The 22590-nt window shown below is 42.3% G+C and overlaps 1 protein-coding gene across 1 annotated transcript in view; it reads right to left on the bottom strand.

Moving 5' to 3' along the window:
• The window catches only part of MED17 (mediator complex subunit 17), an 86181-nt gene that overhangs the window by 44280 nt on the left and 19311 nt on the right, over positions 1 to 22590 (bottom strand). Inside the window, exons 2-5 of the mRNA XM_080286188.1 lie at positions 21431 to 21598; positions 13338 to 13494; positions 12541 to 12741; positions 5104 to 5284 (exon numbers count right to left, since the gene is read on the bottom strand). Coding sequence (XP_080142314.1) covers positions 5104 to 5284; positions 12541 to 12741; positions 13338 to 13494; positions 21431 to 21598 — 707 coding nt within the window. The remainder of the gene's footprint in view (positions 1 to 5103; positions 5285 to 12540; positions 12742 to 13337; positions 13495 to 21430; positions 21599 to 22590) is intronic.

The following is a 22590-nucleotide window of genomic DNA, read 5'->3' as shown; positions in this document are numbered from 1 at the left end:
ACAGGGAGCGGTAGACAGAGGCATTAATGAACAGTACAGAGCCCTCAAGAACAGTCTCTTGAGAGTTACTGATGTAATATGCGGTTGGACAAGAGGCCCACCAAGACATAAAGTAACTTGGTGGTGGGATGAGGGTGTAGAAGCTGTAGTTAAAGAGAAAAGAAGTCTTTTCCAGGAATGGAAGAAGGGTGGTAACAAGGAGGAATTCTTGGCTGCCAAGCATAGGGCTAAAGAGAGGTATACAGGGCGAAGTCTGAGTCACAGAGACTTTTACTTGATAACCTAAATCATGGGGAAAGGAAAAATATGAAATTTAAGGTGGCAAATCAGATGAGGAGGGATAACCGGGATATTATAGGTGAGCAGTGTGTGAAGAATGATGAAGAAGGAGTAGTGGTGAAGAGTGGGGATATTAAAGATGCATGGAGACTGCATTATAGCCGGTTGTTGATTGAGGAGTTTGACTGGGACAGGGAAGGTTTGGAGCCAGTAGAACCAGCATTTGGCCCTTGATTAACACTGCTACTTAGAGGTATACAGGGCAAAGTCTGAGTCACAGAGACTTTTACTTGATAACCTAAATCATGGGGAAAGGAAAAATATGATATTTAAGGTGGCAAATCAGATGAAGAGGGATAATCGGGATATTATAGGTGAACAGTGTGTGAAGAATGATGAAGGAAAGGTAGTGGTGAAGAGTGGGGATATTAAAGATACATGGAGAGAGCATTATAGCCGGTTGTTGAATGAGGAGTTTGACTGGGACAGGAAAGGTTTGGAGCCAGCAGATCCAGTGTTTGGCCCTTGGCCTTTGATTGACGCTGGTACTGTGAGTGAGGCAATAGGCAGGATGCAGGTAGGGAAGGCAGCAGGTGTGTCTGAGTTGACTGCCGAAATGTTGAAAGCCTCAGGAGATAAAGGGGTGAGGTTAGTCACTGACCCTATTAATATGATTATATATGAGTGTGTTGTCCCAGATGATTGTAAATGTGTATAAAGGGAAGGGTGATGCCCTGGAAAGAGGAAATTATAGAGGTATATGGATTTTAGATCAGATAATGAAAGTAATGGAGAAAGTTCTAGAAGGCATGATTAGAGAAAGGGTGAATATTGATGAGATGCAGTTTGGGTTTATGCCAGGAATGGGGACCACTGATGTCATATACATTGTTCGACAGTTTCAGGTAAAATATCTATCTATCTATCTATTGCCAGACACCATAATCCCGCAAAGGGTGGCCATTTGACACTGAGTTAGTTGTTTTACAGGGAGGGGTACCAACCCTCCACCAACCCACTTGTTGAAACGCAGGGAGCACGTATGGTTTGGTTATATGGTTACCACCCAGCATTGTAAATGGTTTCTTGGTTTACAGGAAACCATTTGGCTTATCACTCAGTGTAAAGCCACCTGTAAAGGAAAAATATATTGGGAAGAAAAGGGACCTGTATTTTTGTTTTTGTTGACTTGGAAAAGGCCTTTGACAAAGTCCTTAGAGAGGTGGTGAAGTGGGCAATGAGAAAGCTTGGCTTGGAGAAGTGGCTGGTTAGGGTGGTTATGGCTATGTATGTGGGTGCTCGCACCCAGGTAAGAGTGAATGGAGATTTGAGTGATGAGTTTTCCATGAATGTTGGTGTGCATCAGGGGTCAGTTTCGAGTCCCATGTTGTTTACCATGGTAATTGAAGCCCTCTCACATGACTTCAGAAACGGACTCCCATGGGAGATGTTCTATGCTAATGATTTGGTGTTGATTGCAGAGAACGAGAGGGAGGCAGAGGAAAGATTTAGGAAGTGGAGAGATGGTATGGGGCACAAGGGCTTAAGGGCAAATGCAGATAAAACAAAAGTGATGATATCTAGGGTTGGTGGCGGTACTGTCAAAGACGAGGGAGAGTGGCCATGTGCAGTTTGCCACAAGCTGTGGGAAGCAATTCCATCTTGTGCAGTGTTTGTGATAAATGGGTGCACAAGAGATGTAGTGGTATCAGAGGTAGACTACGAGATAATGCTGATTTTAAGTGTATTGCGTGTCGGGGAGAGCAGGTGGAGATTGTCAGGCGGGAAAGGATTGAACTTGCTGGTGAGTCTCTTGAGTGTGTGGAAGAGTTTTGTTATTTGGGAGACGAGTGCTGGAGGTGGGGCTGGGGCTAGCACTGTGGCAAGGGTGAGAAGTGGTTGGAAGAAGTTCAGGAAGCTGATGCCTCTCCTGACACTGAGAGGAATCTCCCTACGTGCTAAGGGGTCTTTATGCAGCATGTATTAGGAGTGCAATGCTGCATGGTAGTGAGACCTGGGCAGAAAAGGAAGAGGATATTCACAGGCTCAGACGTACAGAAATGACAATGATTAGGTGAATATGCAGTGCGTCCCTGCTTGCAAGGTCTGGGGGGGCTGGGTTTACGATGGAAGAGTTGAGACGTAGGATGGGACTGGAGTGTATTGGTGTTGTGATGAGAGGTAGACTGAGATGGTATGGGCATGTGGAGAGGATGGGGGATGATAACTGGGTGCAGAAGGTGGGAGGTGTTAATATTGGGGGTGAGGTTATGCGAGGTAGACCGAGAGAGACATGGGACGAGGTCATTAAGTGTGACCTCAGGGTTAAGGGACTGAACAGGGAGGCTGCATTAGATCATGCAGCATGGAGAGCCGTCATTAGGTGACCAAGGCTGACGCATGCAAGCATGTTGGAGCCTTCAAAAACAAAAGGGGAGCGCGGCAGCTCGGTGGTAGGGTGTCGGGCTCGTAATCGAGAGGTTGCGAGTTCGCGCCCCGCCCGGTGGCTGCTGTGCTGGGAGGGGTAGCGCTCTCCTGTAACCCTAGCAGGGCTATATGATCTGATGAGGTCTAGTTCGGGGATTAATCCCTTCAGAAACAAAAACGAAAACAAATCCCTCTATTATCCAGACTTCCATCACCCGGACGCTGTTATCTGGCTGTTCAAAATCATTACTCGTACATTTTTCCATGTTATCCAGACAAAATGCATGTGTCTGAGTGGAAATGATGGCCGTGCAAACATTTTCACCTGGCCAGGCAGGAACAGCCCAGTGGCACCGCCCTGTCTGGCTGGGTAGTTTACCCAGCGTCTGCCAGGGACCCCCTCACTCGTTCTCAGTTCCCGCGCAGCAACAGTGTAGTGAAAAGCTCCTCTTGGACAGTTGTTATGGCAGCACACATGGTGGCTTTTATGGTTGTTCCCTACCTGCTTCAGGCCTTGCTATTCCTAGCATGCCTCCTCCTAGGGCATTTGATGATGGCCCCTTCACCAATGAAAAGGAAGAGGGTAGTGCTGACTCCAGGGATGCAGGAGATCATGAGTGTTGACACCAATTTTATTCTAGCTTACAGTAATGGACCATGATTATATTCTATTTTACCATGATGTTATTCCATTTTACCATTACGTTTTGTGTGCCCACTCAATTTTTCTTGCGTTGCCATTTTTTTCATGTTGTTCTCAAGTGACTGCTTGTCTGTGGTTGAAGGGTCTGCCTGACCATAGTAATTGCTTGGCTGTGGTTTATAGATCTGCTTGACCAGACAGAGTAGTGTTAAACAACAGGAACAAGTGTTGTACGATGTACTGTAGTGGCCTTTTACACTGGCTTACTGGCTTTTAAAGTCAGGTTATGTAGGAAGGCCAAGGGAGAAGTCCATCATCCCAATGGAGCCATTACCCAAACATGCCTTTGGCTCTCTTACGTTGCATAAGCAAGGGATTACTGTATCACAAGGAACACTGTATATAGTACAGTATTTCATTACGGAAAATCCACAACCAAAATATTACATTTCGCCAAACATTACGGATGATATGCATCACAAAAACAATGCAGCTGAATAGCATATACACTCATTAGAACAAAGGGGTGAAAAGGAAGAGTGCCAAATTAGGATTTTTTAATGAGCCCAGGTGGTGCTAGTTGTTCCTGTTTACCTTGCATTAAAGTTTCTTAAGACTACGGGAGTGAAGCACTTTACGTCTGAAAATTGATGGTGAGAGGCAGATGGACAGAGCTGCTCTTAGAGATGCTCCTGCATTTAAACATGAGGTGGGAAAATAATATCAGATTTGGTGGAGAACTGACTGAGATGACTATAGTTATGCCATTTCTTTTTTTTTTGGGGGGGAGGGGAGTGGGCACAAACCCTAGATAACACTCCTAGGCTATTTTATGCATCAGACAACAGCTACACATAGACACTGATGCAAAAACTCTTGGGTTATAGTATCAAAGGGATACAGATACAAAACATCAAAGGTTATACCACCAGAAAATAAATGAATGACACAGACATAAAGAAAAGTAGATTGACAGGGTGGTAAAAAGTTTTGGAGTGTACAGAGAAACATACTCTGTATCTGAGGATCTCAATCTGTGGGGGATTGTAAGGCAGGCTCTGGTGGGTCACAGAAAGACTTCAAAAATATGACATCATTTGATAATTTTTTGGAATATGCTGAAAATTTACACTAGCGAGGAGGTGTTTTTAATCAGTGACAGTGGACTCTGATTGATATTAGGGGAAAATACGTACTGGCGAGCACAATAAATGAAATGTATTTTGAACAATGCTGCTCAGTACAGATCTGCCATGAGTGACACTTGTGACAAAGTGGAAGGGGAAGGGAGGTCCATGAGTCTACAATAACGAAAATGAAAACTATGTATTGTGCTAACTTTAATCTTTCCACAATATGCAAGTCAGCCACTCAAAAGTGCTGCCTTGGCTTTGTTTTCTTTGAGCGGTGATGAATTCAGCCAGACATAATACATTTTCCCAAACACTACAACTATACAGGTTGGCCTCAAGTTACATGGATACCTGCTCCTAAGAGATTAACATGTGAACCAAAACTGCATTAACCAAATACAGAAATATCATTATTAATGGCTACATGCTACTGTCCACTCAACCAAATGAATTTACTTTCCCAATATTGGGGACCATTAGAAATAGTTCTAAGAAGATGCAAGGTGAACACTGTTAAAATATATCTAACAGGTTCAGAAAACATATCTCTATGAACTGGGTCATGGCTGAACAAATATTGAGAACCCCTGCTCTACTGTATAATTATATACTTGTACTCACCTTTTTTTATACAAACAAAAATGTATGCAGAACCAGTGAGTTCTGTAGGTACAGTGACCCTGAGTGAAGACTGGTGGCTACGAGCAGCTATCTGGGGGGACATTGGTGAAGTTCCTCCACCTCCAGGCACCAAGCTATTGCCCATACTTTCATCAGCCTTTGATACCTCAAAGATCCCCATCTGGTGGTCAAGTACAATGTTTTCACTGTCAACAAATCAGCCTTGATGCAAGTAAAGACTGGTAAAAGTCAGACTATAGTACAGTAAACAGAAATTGATCTAGCTGGTCCTTCATATGAATCTGCAGCGATACACAGATCTCTTGGACAAAATCTAAATAAGAGGTCTGTCCAAAATGAAACCGAACATTTTAACAAGCAAACCAACTAGCTGGCTTAGTGCGATTGCAATGGGAGTGCTGTGTAGTGGCAACTTTAAGCTTTGGTATAACACTGGCTGCATCACGCCATGTCTCTTAGTCACTGAGGTATACGTGCTTAAATGAACGTGTGTTTAGTGCACTTGGAAATTTGCTGCAAGATGAACAATGAAGGATCTTAAAGAGCAACATGTTTGTGTAAAATTCTGTTGCAAATTAGGAAAAACTTTTATAGAGACTTTTCATGTGTTGCAACAGGATTATGGGGAGGATTGTTTATGCTGTACGCAATATCACAAGTGGTTCCGGGGGGGGGGGGGGGTTCAAATTTAAATGAACACCCATCAAAGATGGTCCTAAATCTCGTCGGCCTTCCACATTGAGAGACAACAATCCCACTGAGAAAGTGTATGCTGTAATCTGCGAAAATCATCACCTGACTGTCCGTGAAGTTTCCGAAAATGTAGGCGCCAATAAAAGTTTGAGCAACACTATTTTAACCTAAAAACTGATGATGCATCATGTTGCTGCTACATTTGCGCCTCATCTGCTGACAGATGAGCAAAAAGGGAATTATGTCACAGTCAACCAGGAGCCGTTTGACTGTTCAACAGCTGATGAAACTTTCTGAAAAATGTCATAGAAGGTGATGAAATGTGGGTATATGGCCGCGAAAGGCAGTCATCACAGTAGGCTGGAATATCATCACCGTGACCAAAAAAAGCATGTCAGATTCGCACAAATGAGAAAGTGAGGTTAATTAATTAAGTCTTTTACTGGATGGGTGTCATTCATCACGAGTTACTTAAATGTGGTCAAACAGTCAATACAGAGTTTTACTTCGATGTCCTGAAGTGTTTGAGGCAGGCAGTGTGATGGAAGAGGCCTAAGGTGAGGACAAACATAACCTGGATGCTGCACTATGACAATGCACCTGTTTATGACTCGTTCCTTATCCATGACTTTTTGGCAAAGCATAAGATGACTATCATCCCCCAGTGACCCAACTCTCCAGATTTGGCTCCTGTGGACCTTTTTTGGTTCCCAAAGTTGAAATCCATCCAGAAAAGTCACCAGCTTCAGATGACTGAAGAGTCAGAAGAAAATTCACCAAGTTCCTTCTTCCTTGCATTAAAAAAAAAAAAAAAAAAAAAAAAAAAAAAAAAAGGTCACTCAGCTGTGTGTACCTTGCTGACTAAGTGATGGGGCATGATGCAGCTAGTGTTAGACTAATGCTCAAAGTCGCTGCTACAAAGCAATCCTGTCACGTTATGCCGGCAAGCTGGTGCGCTGTCTGAATGGTTTGGTTTCTTTTTGGACAGACCCCACCCAGTAACACATCTGAAATGAACTTGAAGTACTGTAAATGAGAAATATAGTGACCCTCAGGTTACATGGTTCTGAGACATGATCCCAATTACATGGAGATACAAACCATGAATTGAAGTTCCACAATTTCCAAACAGAGTAATGCAGGATGAACTCAGCTGAAGACAGATTTTCCCCCCTTCTTTTGCTAACTTTTGAGAAAACCTATTAAACTAACAAAGTAAAACATCTACGGTGAGATAACAATAAAAACACCTTTATAAACAGTGTGTGTGTGTGTGTGAGAGAGAGAGAGAGAGAGAGAGAGAGAGAGAATAGTGAGCAGCTAGTTTGATGAAACACAAGTTAACACTTATGCCACAAGTATCACATGCATCACATTTGGCTGGGAGGGTCAGAGAGTGTAAGCCTTTCTGGTAGTGATAGTAGCTGTAACCCCAGACACTATTTGTTTTTAACTCCTTAACCGCGGGGCGTCACTTTCATGACATTCGAGAGCAACGGATCATACCACGGGGCGTCACTTTTGTGATTCTGTGTTATTTTGAATTCGACCGGGCTTTCAAGTGGTGGCTTGTATCATCTGTCAGTACTACCAGTGTCCAGCTATACTTAGTTCTGCTAATGTCACCTGTACTCCCATCCACTGTTGACAATTTAGCCATTTTTCTCCTGTCCTTGACTCCCCCACTCCTTACCTCCCCTCCATTACCCTCTCCTCCCGCATGACCAGCTGCGCTGCGCTACACAAATGCTGGACAGATTTTTCCACTCATTTTATCCATTGAAATGTGCCCTTTGCCCTATTCTTATACAAAATAATATATAAAAGAAAGAGAAAAGGTAATTGACACTATCATACATCTGGAATGGGCTAATTATCACCTGGCAACACCTCACATGCACTCATTTGCTAATTTTCCCTGTTTATTTCCCCTTGAAATATGCCATATGACCTGTTCTCATAATAAAAATATATATACGAAAGGAAGGGAGAAGCCTTAGTGATATTTACATTCACCTGGAACTACCTAATTTATTATGTGTTGTCTAGATTTATTATGTGTTGTCTAGCATGTATGAATACTGGGAAAATGAAAGTGAGTGACAGATTCGCTCTCTACGCTAGTATACAGGACAAGAAAGTGAATGCCTGGAGTGAAAATAAACTACTAGTACTGAAAGAAACTTATAGATAAATATTGTATATATAAATATGTGTAATAAAAGTCTACCTCTCTATCTATTGCCAAACGCCATAATAGGAATATAAAGTGTGAGTGTGTTTATAAATAATAAATGACAGCTCTGCCTCAGAATACCATCGGGGAACCAGCACGGGAGGAAAGCTCGTATGCGCTCGTAATTTACATTGCTTTCACAGTGTTCTTTTTTTTTTAATATGGATTCCAAACTACTTGAAATTCATAGAATAGTGTTTGTAATTATAATATCAGGCAGTGGTAACCATATTACGGGGTATCGGGAAGTGTAAAGTGGAGACTTCGTTACCCAACTTCAGTAGTATCCACAAGTCCTACAGTGGACGACGAAGGCTCAACAAACATCCCAGGAGAAAGCTGAAGGTATGTGCCATAAGCATATATAATTTTAATATTCTAGGGCTAATAACTGATTTTTGGCAAATATTTTTAAAAAGCCAGTCGGAGCACGAATATCCTCGCGGGACACGCAAGGAGCGCAAAAACAAACCTACGGTGTAGGGGTTAAGCCTCTCCAATTCCCCTGTCTTACGTAAGTTTAACATCTCAATACTCTAGTAGGGTATATCTACAAAAAGCATTACAGTGAGCAAGTTTGGCCATACATGCATTTGGGGATTGGGAACAGCACTGTAAATTAGCAAGCAAATACCAATTAATATTGGTATCTGTATCAGATAGGAATGGTTGCTGATACGAGGGCTGTGAGAGGACGATGTGGAGGTTTGTCAGATCACATGATTGTGGTATGCAAGATCAAGCTGAGAGGATTAAGGTGGATCAAGAGAGAGAGAAGAGCAGTCAGGGTGAAAGACTGAAAGTTGAGAAGCTGAGGATTAAAGAAGTGGTAGATGATTACAGGACCAAAATAGAGGATGAGTTAGACTCAGTGAACTGTAATGAATTGGATCTGGACAGCCAGTGGAATGCATATAGGGATTGCTTAGTTAGGAATGCTAAAGAAGTGTGTGGTGTGGCAAGCGTATTAACAAAAAAGAAGGGTACGGCATGGTGGGATGAGGAGGTTAAGAGAGCGGTGGAGGAAAAGAGGAAGAAGTGGCTAAAGTGGTTACAGAATAGGGATTCAGTTGAAATAAGAACTGAGTATATCGAGAGCAAGAAGCACGTAAAGAGACTAGTGAAGAGGAAAAAGAAGGAGGTAAATGATGATCTGGGAAGAAAAATGAATGCAAACTACTCTAAAAATAGGAAGTTATTCTGGAAAGAGGTGCGGAAATGTAGAAGTGAAAGCAGAAAGAAATGTGATAGTGTAAAGGATGCAGGTGGTAGGTTACTAACCCATGGAGATGAAGTAAGGACCAGATGGAAAGAATATTTTGAAAGCCTGATGAATGGGAATAGAGAGAGCAGTGCAGCTGTAAACATGATTGGTTTTGGGGGTATGCAGAGAAGGAATGCAATGTCAGGAGACGTGACACTCGCACAGGTGAAGAGCGCTGTGAAACGGCTGAAAAATGGACAAGCAGCTGGGGTTGATGAGGTGTGTGCAGAGATGCTTAAGCGTAGTGGAGAGAGTGGAATGAGGTGCTTGTTGGAGACATGTAAGAAGGCATGGATGAGTGAAACTGTGCCTGCAGAGTGGAAAAAGGCTGTGATTGTACCTCTGTACAAAACTGAAGGTGAGCGAAGTGAACGCAAGAATTATCGTGACATAAGTTCATTGAGTGTGGCAGAGAAGGTATATGGAAAAATTATTATAGAAAAAGTAAGAGAGATATCAGAAGTCCTAGTGAGTGATGAACAAGGTGGCTTTAGGAGTGGCAGAGGATGTGTGGATCAAGTATTTGCAGTGAGACAGATAGCAGAGAAGGCTTGTGAGAAGGACCATAAGGTGTTTATGGCATTCATGGATCAGGATAAAGCATACAAAAAAGCAAACAGAGTGGGACTGTGGAAAGTTTTGCATATGTATGGCATAGATGGTAAGCTGCTAGGTGATGTCAGGAGTTTTTATGGTGGTAGCGAAGCATGTGTAAGGGTTAATGGGCATCTAAGTGAATGGTTCACGATCAGTGTGGACGTGTGACAAGGTTGTGTGATGTTCCCATGGTTATTCAATGTATATATGGATGGGGTGATGAGAGAAGTGAAAACATGAGTAATGGAGAGAGGAATGGCGTTGGTAATGAATGGTGATGGATGGAATATCTCAAATTTGTTGTATGGTGATGATACAGTACTGCTTGCAAGTACTGGACAGGAACTTGGTAGACTAGTGCAGAGTTTTGCTGATGTCTGTGAGCGTCGTGCCTTGTGAGTAAATGTAGAGAAGAGTAAAGTGATGGTTATTGAGAGAGAAGGGGACTCCTAGTGTGATGTCAGTGTGAATGGAGAGAGACTGGAATTGGTGAGAGAGTTCAAATACTGTACTTAGGTACAGTGGTAGAAAAGAGGGGAAAATGTGCAAAAGAAGATGAAAGTAGAGTGACACAAGAAAGAAAAGTAGCTGGTGCAATGAAGGCCTTGATAAGAAACAGAGGCTTGAGTCTTGCAGCTGCACAAGGCTTACATGAGGGAGTGTTAGTGCCAACTCTAACATATGGGTGTGAGACTATGATGTGGCATGAAAATGAAAAGTCAAGAGTAAGAGCAGTGGAGATGGGACTGTTGAGGAATGTATGTCGAGTACAGAGGGTGGATAGGATACGAAATAGTGTGATTCGTGAAAGGTGTGGAGTGAGGAAGTCGGTGGACACCAGAATCGAAGAGTGTCCTGAGATGGTATGGTCACATGGAAAGAATGGATAACAATAGAGTGGTGAAAAAGGTATACCTGAGCGAACTGGAAGAAGGGAGGAGGCGAGGTAGGCCGAGGAGAAGGTGGAGAGATATGGTGGATGAGTGTTTGAGGAAGAGAGGTTTGGAAGTCGGTGAGGCTAGGTAACTGACAAGAGATCGAGCTGGCTGGATGAATGTTGTGAGGAGAAATGCACGATCAGGGATTTTGGCACCCCTTGTGAGTGTGGCAGCGTCCGGACTGACTCAATCGGATACATTTGTGTGAAGCTGCAGAATGTGGTGAATGTTTATTTTGGCGCATCCGGTAAAGCCAGGATTCCAGGGGCTTGAATGATGAGTGAATGGAAGTGTGGCCTATTTGGACTGGGCAAGTTTGTGCTGTCTGGACATTGCAACTCCTCACCCTGCCCTTGGGTGGGAAAGGAGGTCCGGATGATGATGATGATGATTTGTATCAGAGGGGAAAAATCATCTGACAATCAGAACTGTATCAAAATAGGCTGAGTAACAATAATAAATAAATAAAAGATGCTTTACACAATGACACTAGACTCTATTAAGTGTTCTAGCACTTATTTTCCCACCTTTTTTGGCATGAAGTAAGTCCATCCATCCATCCATCATCCAATCCTACATTGCCCCATGAGGAGCGTAGGAGCCTGGGGCTAGGCAGTTAGTCCCAACATTTAAGATGAGAGTGACCAGCCTCACTCATCCCTGAGTGACATTACACAGCAATCAACCCCAATCACCCCTTGGATATAAACCTTCATCGGCTAAATCCGACTGGAGCGCAATAATTACCCACTAAACCACCAGGCACCAAAATTTGGTTATATGGTTACCACCCAGAGTAGTAAATGGTTTCCCGGTGCACAGGAAACCATTTGGCTTGTTACTCAGTGTAGAGTCACCCACAGGCTGAAGGAAGTGGAAAGAATGAAGGAAAGAAAGACAAAAGAGGGAGTGTAAAGTCACCCATAGGCAGAAGGACAAGGAAAGAATGAAGGAAAGAAAGACCGAAGAGAATGGAAGGAAAGAAGGATGGAGAGGAAAGGGCAGACAACCGAGAGCAGCACTACATCGAGTGAGTGGATGGTGAGCACCCCCACCTACCACAAAAAAACTGTAATAATAATAATAAAATAAAAAATAGACATATCCCACATCCTGTTCATTGTCTTAAATGGTTAAATGCTTCAACTAAAACATAAGGAATATTTAGACCATATTTCTACATCACTGTGGTTAAAACTCGACATAAACATTATCTAGACAGCAGTCTCCTGTGGAGAAACTGTGGCAGACAAGTAGTAACCTGCAAATCAGGTGGTACACTGATCTCTCTCTCTCTCTCTCTCTCTCACACACACACACACACACACACACACACACACACCACTGACTTGCAGTCTACTTGAAATTGGAGGCAGCAGTTAAAACTAGGAGATGTCTACCATGGTGTCTTACCTGCTATGCTAAAATTTTGTTTGAGAAGGTATACAGACATGCAGAGACACTAGCTGGAGTGTGAGAAATAAAATGAACAAGGAAGTAAGAAAACAATACCTGTAAACACAACTGAAAATGAGACCCCACAAACTAGGAAATTTTTTTGAACAACCTTGGATATTCTATAATGTCTGGTCAGTATATTTCACATTCTGCCGAGGCATACACCTTATGTAAAGAACCACTGTGAATGAGAATCCATTAGTGTAACTGGACTTTATAAATACACTCACATGCCTGTACATGGAACCAGCTGAACGGTAGGATAGGTCACCAAGGATAGTGTTGCCCACTTTCTTGAGTCGCCAGTTCTGTCTCAGCCGCAGCAATTCAATGTGGAAATCCTGTCCAGCTGGTCGACTGGGCGTACGCCCCATCTCAGCCTGGGAAGTGCGAAGACGTTCAGCACCATTCAGCAGTATGGTGCCAGCCGCCTGGAGGCTCTGTAGAGTAGGATGCTATTGTCACTATGCTATGCACTGCTTTCTAGTCACTGAGGACACTACTGTCACCATACACCATTCATGGTCCTGGTAGCTGCTCAAGAGAGGATGTACTAAACAGCTCTGTTATAGAATTTTAGAAGTGTCATCTACTGTATAGTAGAGTATGATTGCATATAGAACAATGTTGATGATGACAGTTTTAGATGAAATGAACAAACTATCAATGAAATAGCAAGGAGCATGGATCCAGATGGATGGTAAGACAGCGAGGATCAGAGAAGTGGGGATCATAGAATGTAATACAGTACATTAAATGACATAGATTTTTTGCTGAATTTTCACCAAGCAAGTTAAAATGGAGAATCTGCGTGATGCTAACTCTGGCCAAACCCCCTCTCTTTTGCTTGTGCCCACTGAGAATGTGGAGTTATACACTGTATGGTATGTCTCTCAGTGTGGGTTTACCTGTAAACAGCCCTACTACATCAAATAAGTGGATGATGAGCTCCTCCAGCTATATGATGATGATGATGATGATGTCGATGATTTTGCATTGGCTAATGCTAAAAGACACTCCTTCACACCTTAAATCCACTTGCCTTTTTGAGTGCTAGGAATTGTATATATGCTTTGGGTTCTGGTGCCTCTGCCTGCACTTGGTCCAACACCATATACTGCGGTGGTTTGGGTTTCACCACTGCCAGGAGGTCGTGCAACACTGATACTTCTGTCAGAGCCTGTCTGCAAAAAGGAAAATATAGGAATGTAAGAACATGATAAAAATAAAATAAAATAAAAAATGCCAAGAAGAGTGGCTGATAAGTATACAATATCAGTACCAGTACAGGAACCATAGGAAGAATCACTACAAAACAGCTGAGAAATATATGTGGTGATGAAGATGAGAAAGACCTGCTTCAGAGCTCTGATGGTTGTGGCCTAACAGATGAGGAAAATGTACTCTTGAAGATGAAAGGAGAGAATATTTCAATAATTTGGGGGAAGCAGTTTCAGAGCATGCAGCGTACTGAAGAGGATTCAGGGAGTGGAACAGAAGAGTGGTCATAGTACCGAAGTGGATTTGGGGAGGGGAGTAGGCCACATCAGCAGGTGTGTATATGTTTGTGTGTGTTGAAGTTGTGTTGGGATAAGGTTCTTTTTTAAGTGGTTTATTTGTTCAAGATATTCTTGAATGACAGCCCATTGGTTGTCCTGTACCTGTGTGTTTAGCCATGAGGGTTCTTTTGCACTGACATCTGTGACTATAATTATGTTAGGGAAGTTCTGGAGCAAGGTGATGGATGGGTTGTATCCTGGTGAACATGATATATGTGTGATGGTACACTGATATCTGCTACACAGTATTTGAGGTTTCATTGTATATTCTGATTTGCACTGATCTGTATTTTTGACTTGGCTATTACTGTACAGTATTCAGACTACAATAAAAAAAACCTTCTCGCGTTTATGGCATCAGAAACTCACTTCCTCCAACCTGCCAAGATCTTCCACAAGGACATCCCTAAATATTTAACAATACAACATTCGGTACCTCAGAAATTCTAAATACTGTATCCTTGGGGTATTTTTCTCTCACAATGTATCAGTCTAAATCAAATTAATTTCTTTGAAAATAAACTTCCCTGAGACTGGGTGTATTAAACAGACCACGTACAGTCCTTTCTTTACTCCTGTGCAATTAATGATTGTGTACAAGGGTCTTATTCACCGCTGTGGGGGGCAAGGTGATACCTCCTGTAACACATTACGGGCATTTTCTTGCACAGATTAAGACAGGAATGTAACAAAAAGTGTGCCCCCTTTGTGAATGACAGAAAGACGAATTCAGGAGCACCACAGTTCAAGCTCTCTATCATGCGTGCATGCATGCGTGCGTGTGTGTGTGTGCGTGCAGGTGTGTGTGTAAGTGTGTGTGTGTGTATTCTTACCTAATTGTGTGTGCATATGTGTGTGTGTAAGTGTGTGTGTATTCTTACCTAATTGTGTGTGCATGTGTGTGTGTGTGTGTATTCTTACCTAACTGTTCTTACCTAATTGCATCTGTACAGAAATGAGCCAAGCTCATACTGTACCAATTTTATCTTACATATTCTTTAATTTATGAATAGTTTTGGAACACTCTATTTCACGAGGGAGGCGGTGGCTGAATCAGTAGCAAGGCAGCCTGCAGTCCTCATGGACTCAGGTTTGAATCCCGGCTAGGGCAGGAAACAATTTAAGGATTTGAATTTCATAAAAAGCAGTCTTTTCTGATCTACCAGGTGACTCACCGACAAGTCGTAAAAGCACCCAGGCTAATACCAATACACCAGTCCTGTATGAGACAGCCCTAGCATGTATTCAATATGGATAGTGGGTGTTAGTACTAAAGTGGTGACATGTGGAGATGTAGGAGGACTACTGGGACCCAAGGCGGACTACTGGGCCTTGGGGATAGGCCCTGGGGCCTTTGCCCACAGTTGGACACACACACACACACACACACACACACACACACACACACACACACACACACACACACAAGTAGTGTATTCCATGTATCAACTGCCCTATTTGGGAAACTGAATTTCCTTTTGTTTGTATCAACTTTCTTATTATGCAGTTTTTTGCAGTGCCCTCTTGCTGATGTTTCCCCATAGGTTATACACTCATTTATGTCTATTTTTTCCTTCCCTGTGATGCATTTATATAGCATAATCATGTCTCCTCTTTTCCTTCTGTAGCATTGGCAGATTCAGTTTTTCTAGTCTTTTTCAATAGCTTAGATCCCTTAAGCTTGGTGCCCCTCTTGTGGCAGCCCTTTGTACCTTTCAATCTTATCTGTTGTTTTTTTGAGATGTGGATTCCAGACTACTGATGCATACTCCAGGGTTGGTCTAATGAATGATGTGATTATTTTTCTCAGCATGTCTTCATTATATATGTGAATGCTATTCTCATATTAGCAAGCAGTGTATACATGTTCCTTACCTTCTCACTGATGTGGTCAGTCGGAGATAGTCTGTTACTGATTATCACTCCTAGGTCCTTCTCCTTTTATGATGTGAATAGGGTCAAACTTCCTAGTTTTTAATCCCAGTCTGGTCTTTACCAAACCTGATTACATGGCATTTGTCCACACTGAATTCCATTTGCCATCTATTGCTCAATTCATGAAGCTTATTTAATTCTTCTTGTAGCTCTCTGCAAGAGTCTGTGTTTGTAATGCTCTTTTGTATTTTTGCATCATCAGCAAACATATTTAGATAGCTTCCATTTCCAATGTTGCTGTTAATGTCATTTATATATACTAAAAACATAACTGGTGCCAGCACTGAGCCCTGTGGAACTCCACTAGTCACTTCTCTCCATGATGAGTAATTTTTCCTTAGTACAGTACCCTCGCGTCCAGCACAGTAATATTGTCATGCATGGGTCACGTGTTGGAACAAAAACGTGTTGGACTAACAATAGAGCTTATGGGGAAAAATGAATTATGTCAGCAACCCTAGGAAAAGTCACCCTAAATACCTACCATATACCTATACATATATTGGTACTACTGTAATTATAATAAATGGTACTGTGCTATGAATGATAACTAACCTTTTAGGATAGTGTTGGTGGGCTTGCTGGGAATGGAAGGTGGTATCCAAGGCTGTAGGTAGTCCTACTGGGTCCCCGGAGGATGGCTGCTGGCGTCACTAGCTGGTAATGGCTGTTGCTCCTCCTCAACCTCCCTCATAAATCCTTCGAAATCACACTCAGAATCACTATCTTCGTCCACAGCCATGGAAGGTCCTGCTTCTGCCTGTCCTAGCACTCTAATCCTCGGCAAAAGGGCATGCTTCTCACACTGTTGCCAGAGCCCCGTCTCGTGACTGTGGAAAGTGATCGCTGTTGCTGACTCGGTAGAGAATAAGGAGAAGCAACTTTGTTTATAAACTGGTACGCACGCCGATGAGAAGGGTTTCAAAACGATTGATATTTATTCTAAAATATTAATATGTATTCAGTGTCAGGCTAAATGTTCAATGCTGTAGTACGATACATTCTCTGTCGAGTTGCCTGGGTTTTGGTCACACTGATCCTCACGTTGGCTTCATTCATGTCGTAGGCCTTGGCAATGTCAACTTTCCTCTCCCCTTTCTTCTTCCTCTCGATGCTTTCTAGCTTGGTGGCCTGAGGGAGGTGCCGACGCTTCTTGGGGTTCTCAGAAGGCTTCCTAGGCATCGTGAGCAGGGTAAAATGCAGTAACAAGGGCAGAAAATGCAGCAAGAAAAAAGCACCTTCCAATGCAATTATGCGACTGAGTGGCGCTGTGGTGGGAGAAACTTAAACAAAACATCATGTGACACCAGAAGCGTTTTTAATTGGGCGGCATCACCATCACGTCACGATAGCGGGCGGGGAAGGCTACTTGATCAGAAGTTTTCATTGGCTATCATCATCATGGGAATGTCCAGTATGACCGTGTTGGACCAGGGGTGATCGTGCTAGAGTGAACTCTGCGGATTTCGCCCACTTCTCGGAGCTCTGTGTGCGTTATGCTAACACACTCGTGTTGCAGTAATTAAATCGTATTAAATAATACTAATCAATTGCTCTCCGTGCTGGACCCGAATCGTGCTGGACTAACGCGTGTTGGACGCGAGGGTACTGTACCATTCTCATTTCCCTTCTTCTGAGAAAATCTTGCAAACAACAGTACAAATTACCTTGGATTCCTCCTTCATGATACAGTTTCCATAAGAGTCTTTGATGAGGTACTCTGTCCAATGCCATCATGAAATCCAAATAGATACTGTCTACCCATCCTTCTCTTTTCTGTAGTGTTTCGGCAACTCTATCACAGTAAATTAACAGATTAGTAACACATGATTTTCCCCTTCTAAAACCAAACTGTCTTTCTGTTATATCTGCAGTCTTTATCCATAAGTTTCCTTCAGTAATAGTAGTTTATTGTCACTGCAGGCATTCAATTTCTCTTTCAGTAAAATACATAAGGTAGCATTCACTTTCTCGTCCTGTATACTAACGTTGAGAGCGAATATGTCACTTTCACTTCCACTTTCATAACTCATTGTATTCATACATGCTAGAGTGAAACTTTCACTTCCATTACTCCTAGTATATATACTCGTATTCTTATATTACTACTCATTTACATTTCTATTTACATTCTCTATTTTATTTACATTATTTACATTTCTATTTTATTTACACTGTGTTATGCACTGTCACTTGCAGTAACTTATAAAACTATTTTCCACTGTTCACTTATATTTACATTCACTGCTTTCACTTGCTGTTTACACAATATTTACATTTCCACTTGCACTGTTTTATTCACCAGAAAGATCATAGTCAATGTTCATAGTTTTCATTGATAAATTAGCCAGTTCACTTTCCACAGCAGTCACTTAGCCCTTTACCCCTTTCCACACGAGGTTTAGTAGGGGATAGAGGTCGCAGGGCCCTTTGCATGGGGCTAAAAAGCGGCGGAATTGGACAGGTGCGAATCCAACATGCTTTCACCTTGAAAGACAACAGTAAACTGAATACAGTGTGGTGGCCTAGGGGGAGTGCAATGCTGCCAATGTCTGCGTGGTGCCAGCTGCTAATATATACGCTATGAAATGATTGGCAGGAAATCTAGACAACACATAATAAATTAGGTAGTTCCAGGTGAATGTAAATATCACTTAGGCTTCTCCCTTCCTTTTTTATATATTTTTCTATTAAGAGAACAGATTATACGACATATTTCAAGGGGAAATAAACAGCGAAAATTAGCGAACGAGTGCACGTGAGGTGTTGTCAGGCGATAATTAGCCAATTCCAGGTGTATGGCACTATCACTTACCTTATTTCTTTTTTGTATATAATATTTGGTATATGAATAGGGCATAGGGCTTATTTCAATGGATGAAATCAGTGGAAAATTCCAGGGAAGATATACTTAGTGTAGGCAGGCGAGAGGAGCGGGTAATGGAGGGGAGGTAGGGAGGGGAGTCAAGAACGGGGAGAAATGGCTAAATTGTCAACAATGGATGGGAGTACAGATAAGATTAGGAGTGCTGACTAGTGTTGGACATTGGCAGTACTGATAGATGATACAAGCCACCACTTGAAAGCCCAGGCGAATTCAAAATAACACCGAATCACAAAAGTGACGCCCCGCAGTATGATCCCTTGCTCCCAAACATCACAAAAGTGACGCCTCACGGTTATGGGGTTAACTTCCTCATAAAAGAGAAAAAAGTCCACAGTTGGAGCACTTGTAGTATGGAGCTGAAGTGGTCACCATCTTCTTTGTTTACAAACATGAGAGCGTGCCGCCAAGGGAATTTGCTTGCGCGTTTCAAACTTTGTTGCACCCGCACAATAGGTGGTTTATGCGCATGGTTCGTTTTGGGGGGGTCTGGCACCTTGCTGTGTCAAAGAAAACCGTGGCATAGAAGTCTGCGCCATAGGCGACTTGACTGTATATAACTGACAGAATGAAGTTTGTATGTATGGATCCCCCCCCCCCACCAAACTCCAGGCATAGGCTTCATAGCCCATTCCCTGAGGCCCAGCAGTCCTCCTACATACTACACAACTCCAAGCCAACATTTCAGTACTAACTCTCACCATCCATACTGAATACATCCTTGGGCTGTCTCATACAGGACTGGTGTATTGGTATTACCAGAAGTATTAGCAAGGGTATTTTTTACAACGTATCGGCAGGTCTTCTGAGAGGTCAGTAAAGTCTGCTTCAATGAAATTCAAATCCTTAAACTCTTCCCTGCCCCAGTTGGATTCAAATCTGGGTTTATTAGGACTGCAGGCCACCTCTCTACTGATTTGGCCACTGCCTCCCCCATTCTTTAATACATCTAGGCCTCAGTATATGTCAAGTGTTTGGTGCAGGATAAACTGACAGAACGATGAACTAAAAGTTATACCCAGTTTCACTATCATGATGGCAAAATTCACTTATACAATAACTGTGGTTGCCAGGCATGACAAACCCATGCAAACGTGGTGCCTCCTACGCAAGTCAACAGTCAGACATTTGAGCCAAGATGACCACCCAGTGTTAACATCTGCTGCAATCATATCTCTTTCATTTTATTTTGTATATGCAAGACCACTGAAACACCACTGCTATCACCAAATAACAGTAAAAGTGCACAATGAATAGTGCTATGTGTAATATTATTTCACCCTTTTTGTGTGAAATACAGAAGCATGTGACTTGGAAATCATATCTGGCAAGGATGCTACCCCTAGTGGAAAGCACAGTGCTACTGTGGGCACTGAAGGCAAGCTTTTTTTTTTTTCTTTCGTTTTCTTTTTTAACGTATGTGGCACTTGACCCCCAATGCACTTCCATTGAACCCACATTATATGAACCTCAGTATGCAGTACAATAAATCATTATGTGATGAGCTTTCATTTGATGAAACCCCATCACATACCAAGGTGTGACTGTAACGAATATATTGAGAATAGCCTGGGGTCTCAGAGTAGTGAATCACCCTGCATATTGGGTTTCAACTGTCAGACTTGAATGAATTTAACTTGTGCAGGACCACAGATTACAACACTGCACATGCAACTCAGAGGATAACTGTACAGTGGAGGTGTGGTATCTGCAACAAGTGAAGCATCAGGGAAATGGATCACACAAAGTACTGGCTAACTTCAGCTCCAATATCCCCTGCTGCCAATGTAATCAATGTAAATTTTATGAAACATGAGTATAGTAATAATTTTACTAACATTTTACAAGCACTCTGGAGTTCTATAACTCTCTCTTAACCCCTTAACCGCAGGTGTCATTCCAGAATGACATTGCAAAAACTGGACCAAACCATGGGTGTCATTCTGGAATGTTTGTGAATATTTTGAATACCGAGCGTTTTTTCCACACGCCAATTGTTTCAGGGGAGAGTAGCTATTAAGTTCTTTCATTCCAGCCAACCCCCACCTCCCTCCTCCCACCCCCCGGGCCCCCCACCCCACCCCTGACCAAACACGCATCAGTATCTGTCCAGCTTTGTGAGTGACAACAGCGCTGATGTGGCAGTGAAGTGCGGGCAATTACAGTGCCTTTTACCTGCCTCAGTGAACACAGAGTGGGTGTTTATCGTATGTGCAGTGTTCATATATGTTTATAGTATTATTATCAGAATGAGGTTGGTATTTGGTAATGGTGTGTGAGCGAAAAATAGTGATTTTAGATCGCTCACTTCTAATGGCACTGCCCATCCAGTGATAGTCAACGAAATCATGAAACCTACATCATTGCAAAGCCGAAGGTTAGTACTTTCTAATGGTACCTTATTTTTCGCTCTAGATTTATTCTGTGCAGAGTTATAAAGGTTTAAAGTTTGTTTACATTTTGGCTGGAACCCCCGCGGGGGGGGGGGGCCAGTCGGGTCAAAACAATGCCCGCGGTTAAAGGGTTAAGCTTACTGGCTCTGTGAAGATGGGCCACTCACTTCCACTGCATTTGCATGTGGTTAAGGGGTGTTAAAATTCCTTATTTTTACTTGTCAAATGACTAACTACAGAAGCAAACACTGTCAGTCCTTAAAATAATGGACAATTACATGAGTGCACAATATATGTTTTCATATAGGTTACTTTCTCTATATTCAAATATCTGTACTGTTGCATATACCTGATTTTATTTCTGACATCTTCAAGGGGCCAGTGAGGCTGCTGGAATGGTTGCTTCTCTTCTTCCTCCTCCTCTTCTTTCTTCTCTTCCTTGGTTATTTCTTCACCATCTGTTGTAAAGTCAATTTTTCTTGCCAACTGTGTGAGATGTTCTGACATGGAAGGAGGCCTGAAAAAAACATAGCTAAGTAAAAAACTGGATCTGTGCACAAAATAAAGGTTAACCTGACCAAAGCACACAGGCTCAAAACTAAACTCTAACCTGTTCTAATTAAACAAAATAAAACCAAAGTAAAGCTAGCCTGGATACAGAATTCCAGTTCTCAACACTTGCAATGAAATAAAAACAATTTAAAAAAAAAATTTACAGGGCCAAAAATCTAGTTTTCACTAGTAATGAGCTAATTTGGAAGTACACTGAGTATGTTTCTCATGGTAGTTACCATAAATGGTGATGGAGGGCATCATCCCTGATTCAAGAGAACCAAAGAAAAAAGTGAATTACTTTTTTTTTCTTCCTTTCTTTGGGAGGGGGGGGGGGCTTACAAGGCATAGCGACATCCCCCCCAAGCACAGTACTGTCTGTTCATCCAGAGTAAGCATACTACAATACACTTCCCATGCTTCTTCCATGCAACATGGAATGCATCACTCTCATATGATGTATTAGTCACTGCCACTACTTGTTGTGCAGGTTACCTCAGTGTAGTACAGGAAGGAGCAAGCAAAGTTAGCTAAGACATAGTCAAACTAAGAGCCTGCCTCCTAATTAATGTTCTACAATTCCCCCCCCCCCCATGGAAGCACCCTGATGAAAAGTGCCCAAGACAGATGGAGACTGTCAAATCAAGGAAGTGAACCCAAACACTGAGCACCCAGGCTGAGATGAAGGCCTTCTGTTTCACATGTGAGCTGATTATTGGCAGGGATAAGTATGAGATGCTGTGCTATGAAAGACTTTAAACAACTTGAATTGTTAATTTAAATTTCTGAAAATCTTATTTGGATATATACCATATTTCTGAGATTTCCTTCATTCATCACAATCACAAATAATTTCATTCCACTACTTTTAAACCACAGTATTGTCTCTCACATTCAAAGACCTCCAATTTGTACTGAGACTTAAAGTTCTTTACTAAGGCAGCACATATGCCTAAA

This window comes from Coenobita brevimanus, chromosome 110 (genome assembly GCF_032717465.1).
Source record: "Coenobita brevimanus isolate Jiangsu-jjx chromosome 110, ASM3271746v2, whole genome shotgun sequence".
Taxonomy (NCBI): domain Eukaryota; kingdom Metazoa; phylum Arthropoda; class Malacostraca; order Decapoda; family Coenobitidae; genus Coenobita; species Coenobita brevimanus.
This window is presented reverse-complemented; position numbering and strand designations above follow the sequence as displayed.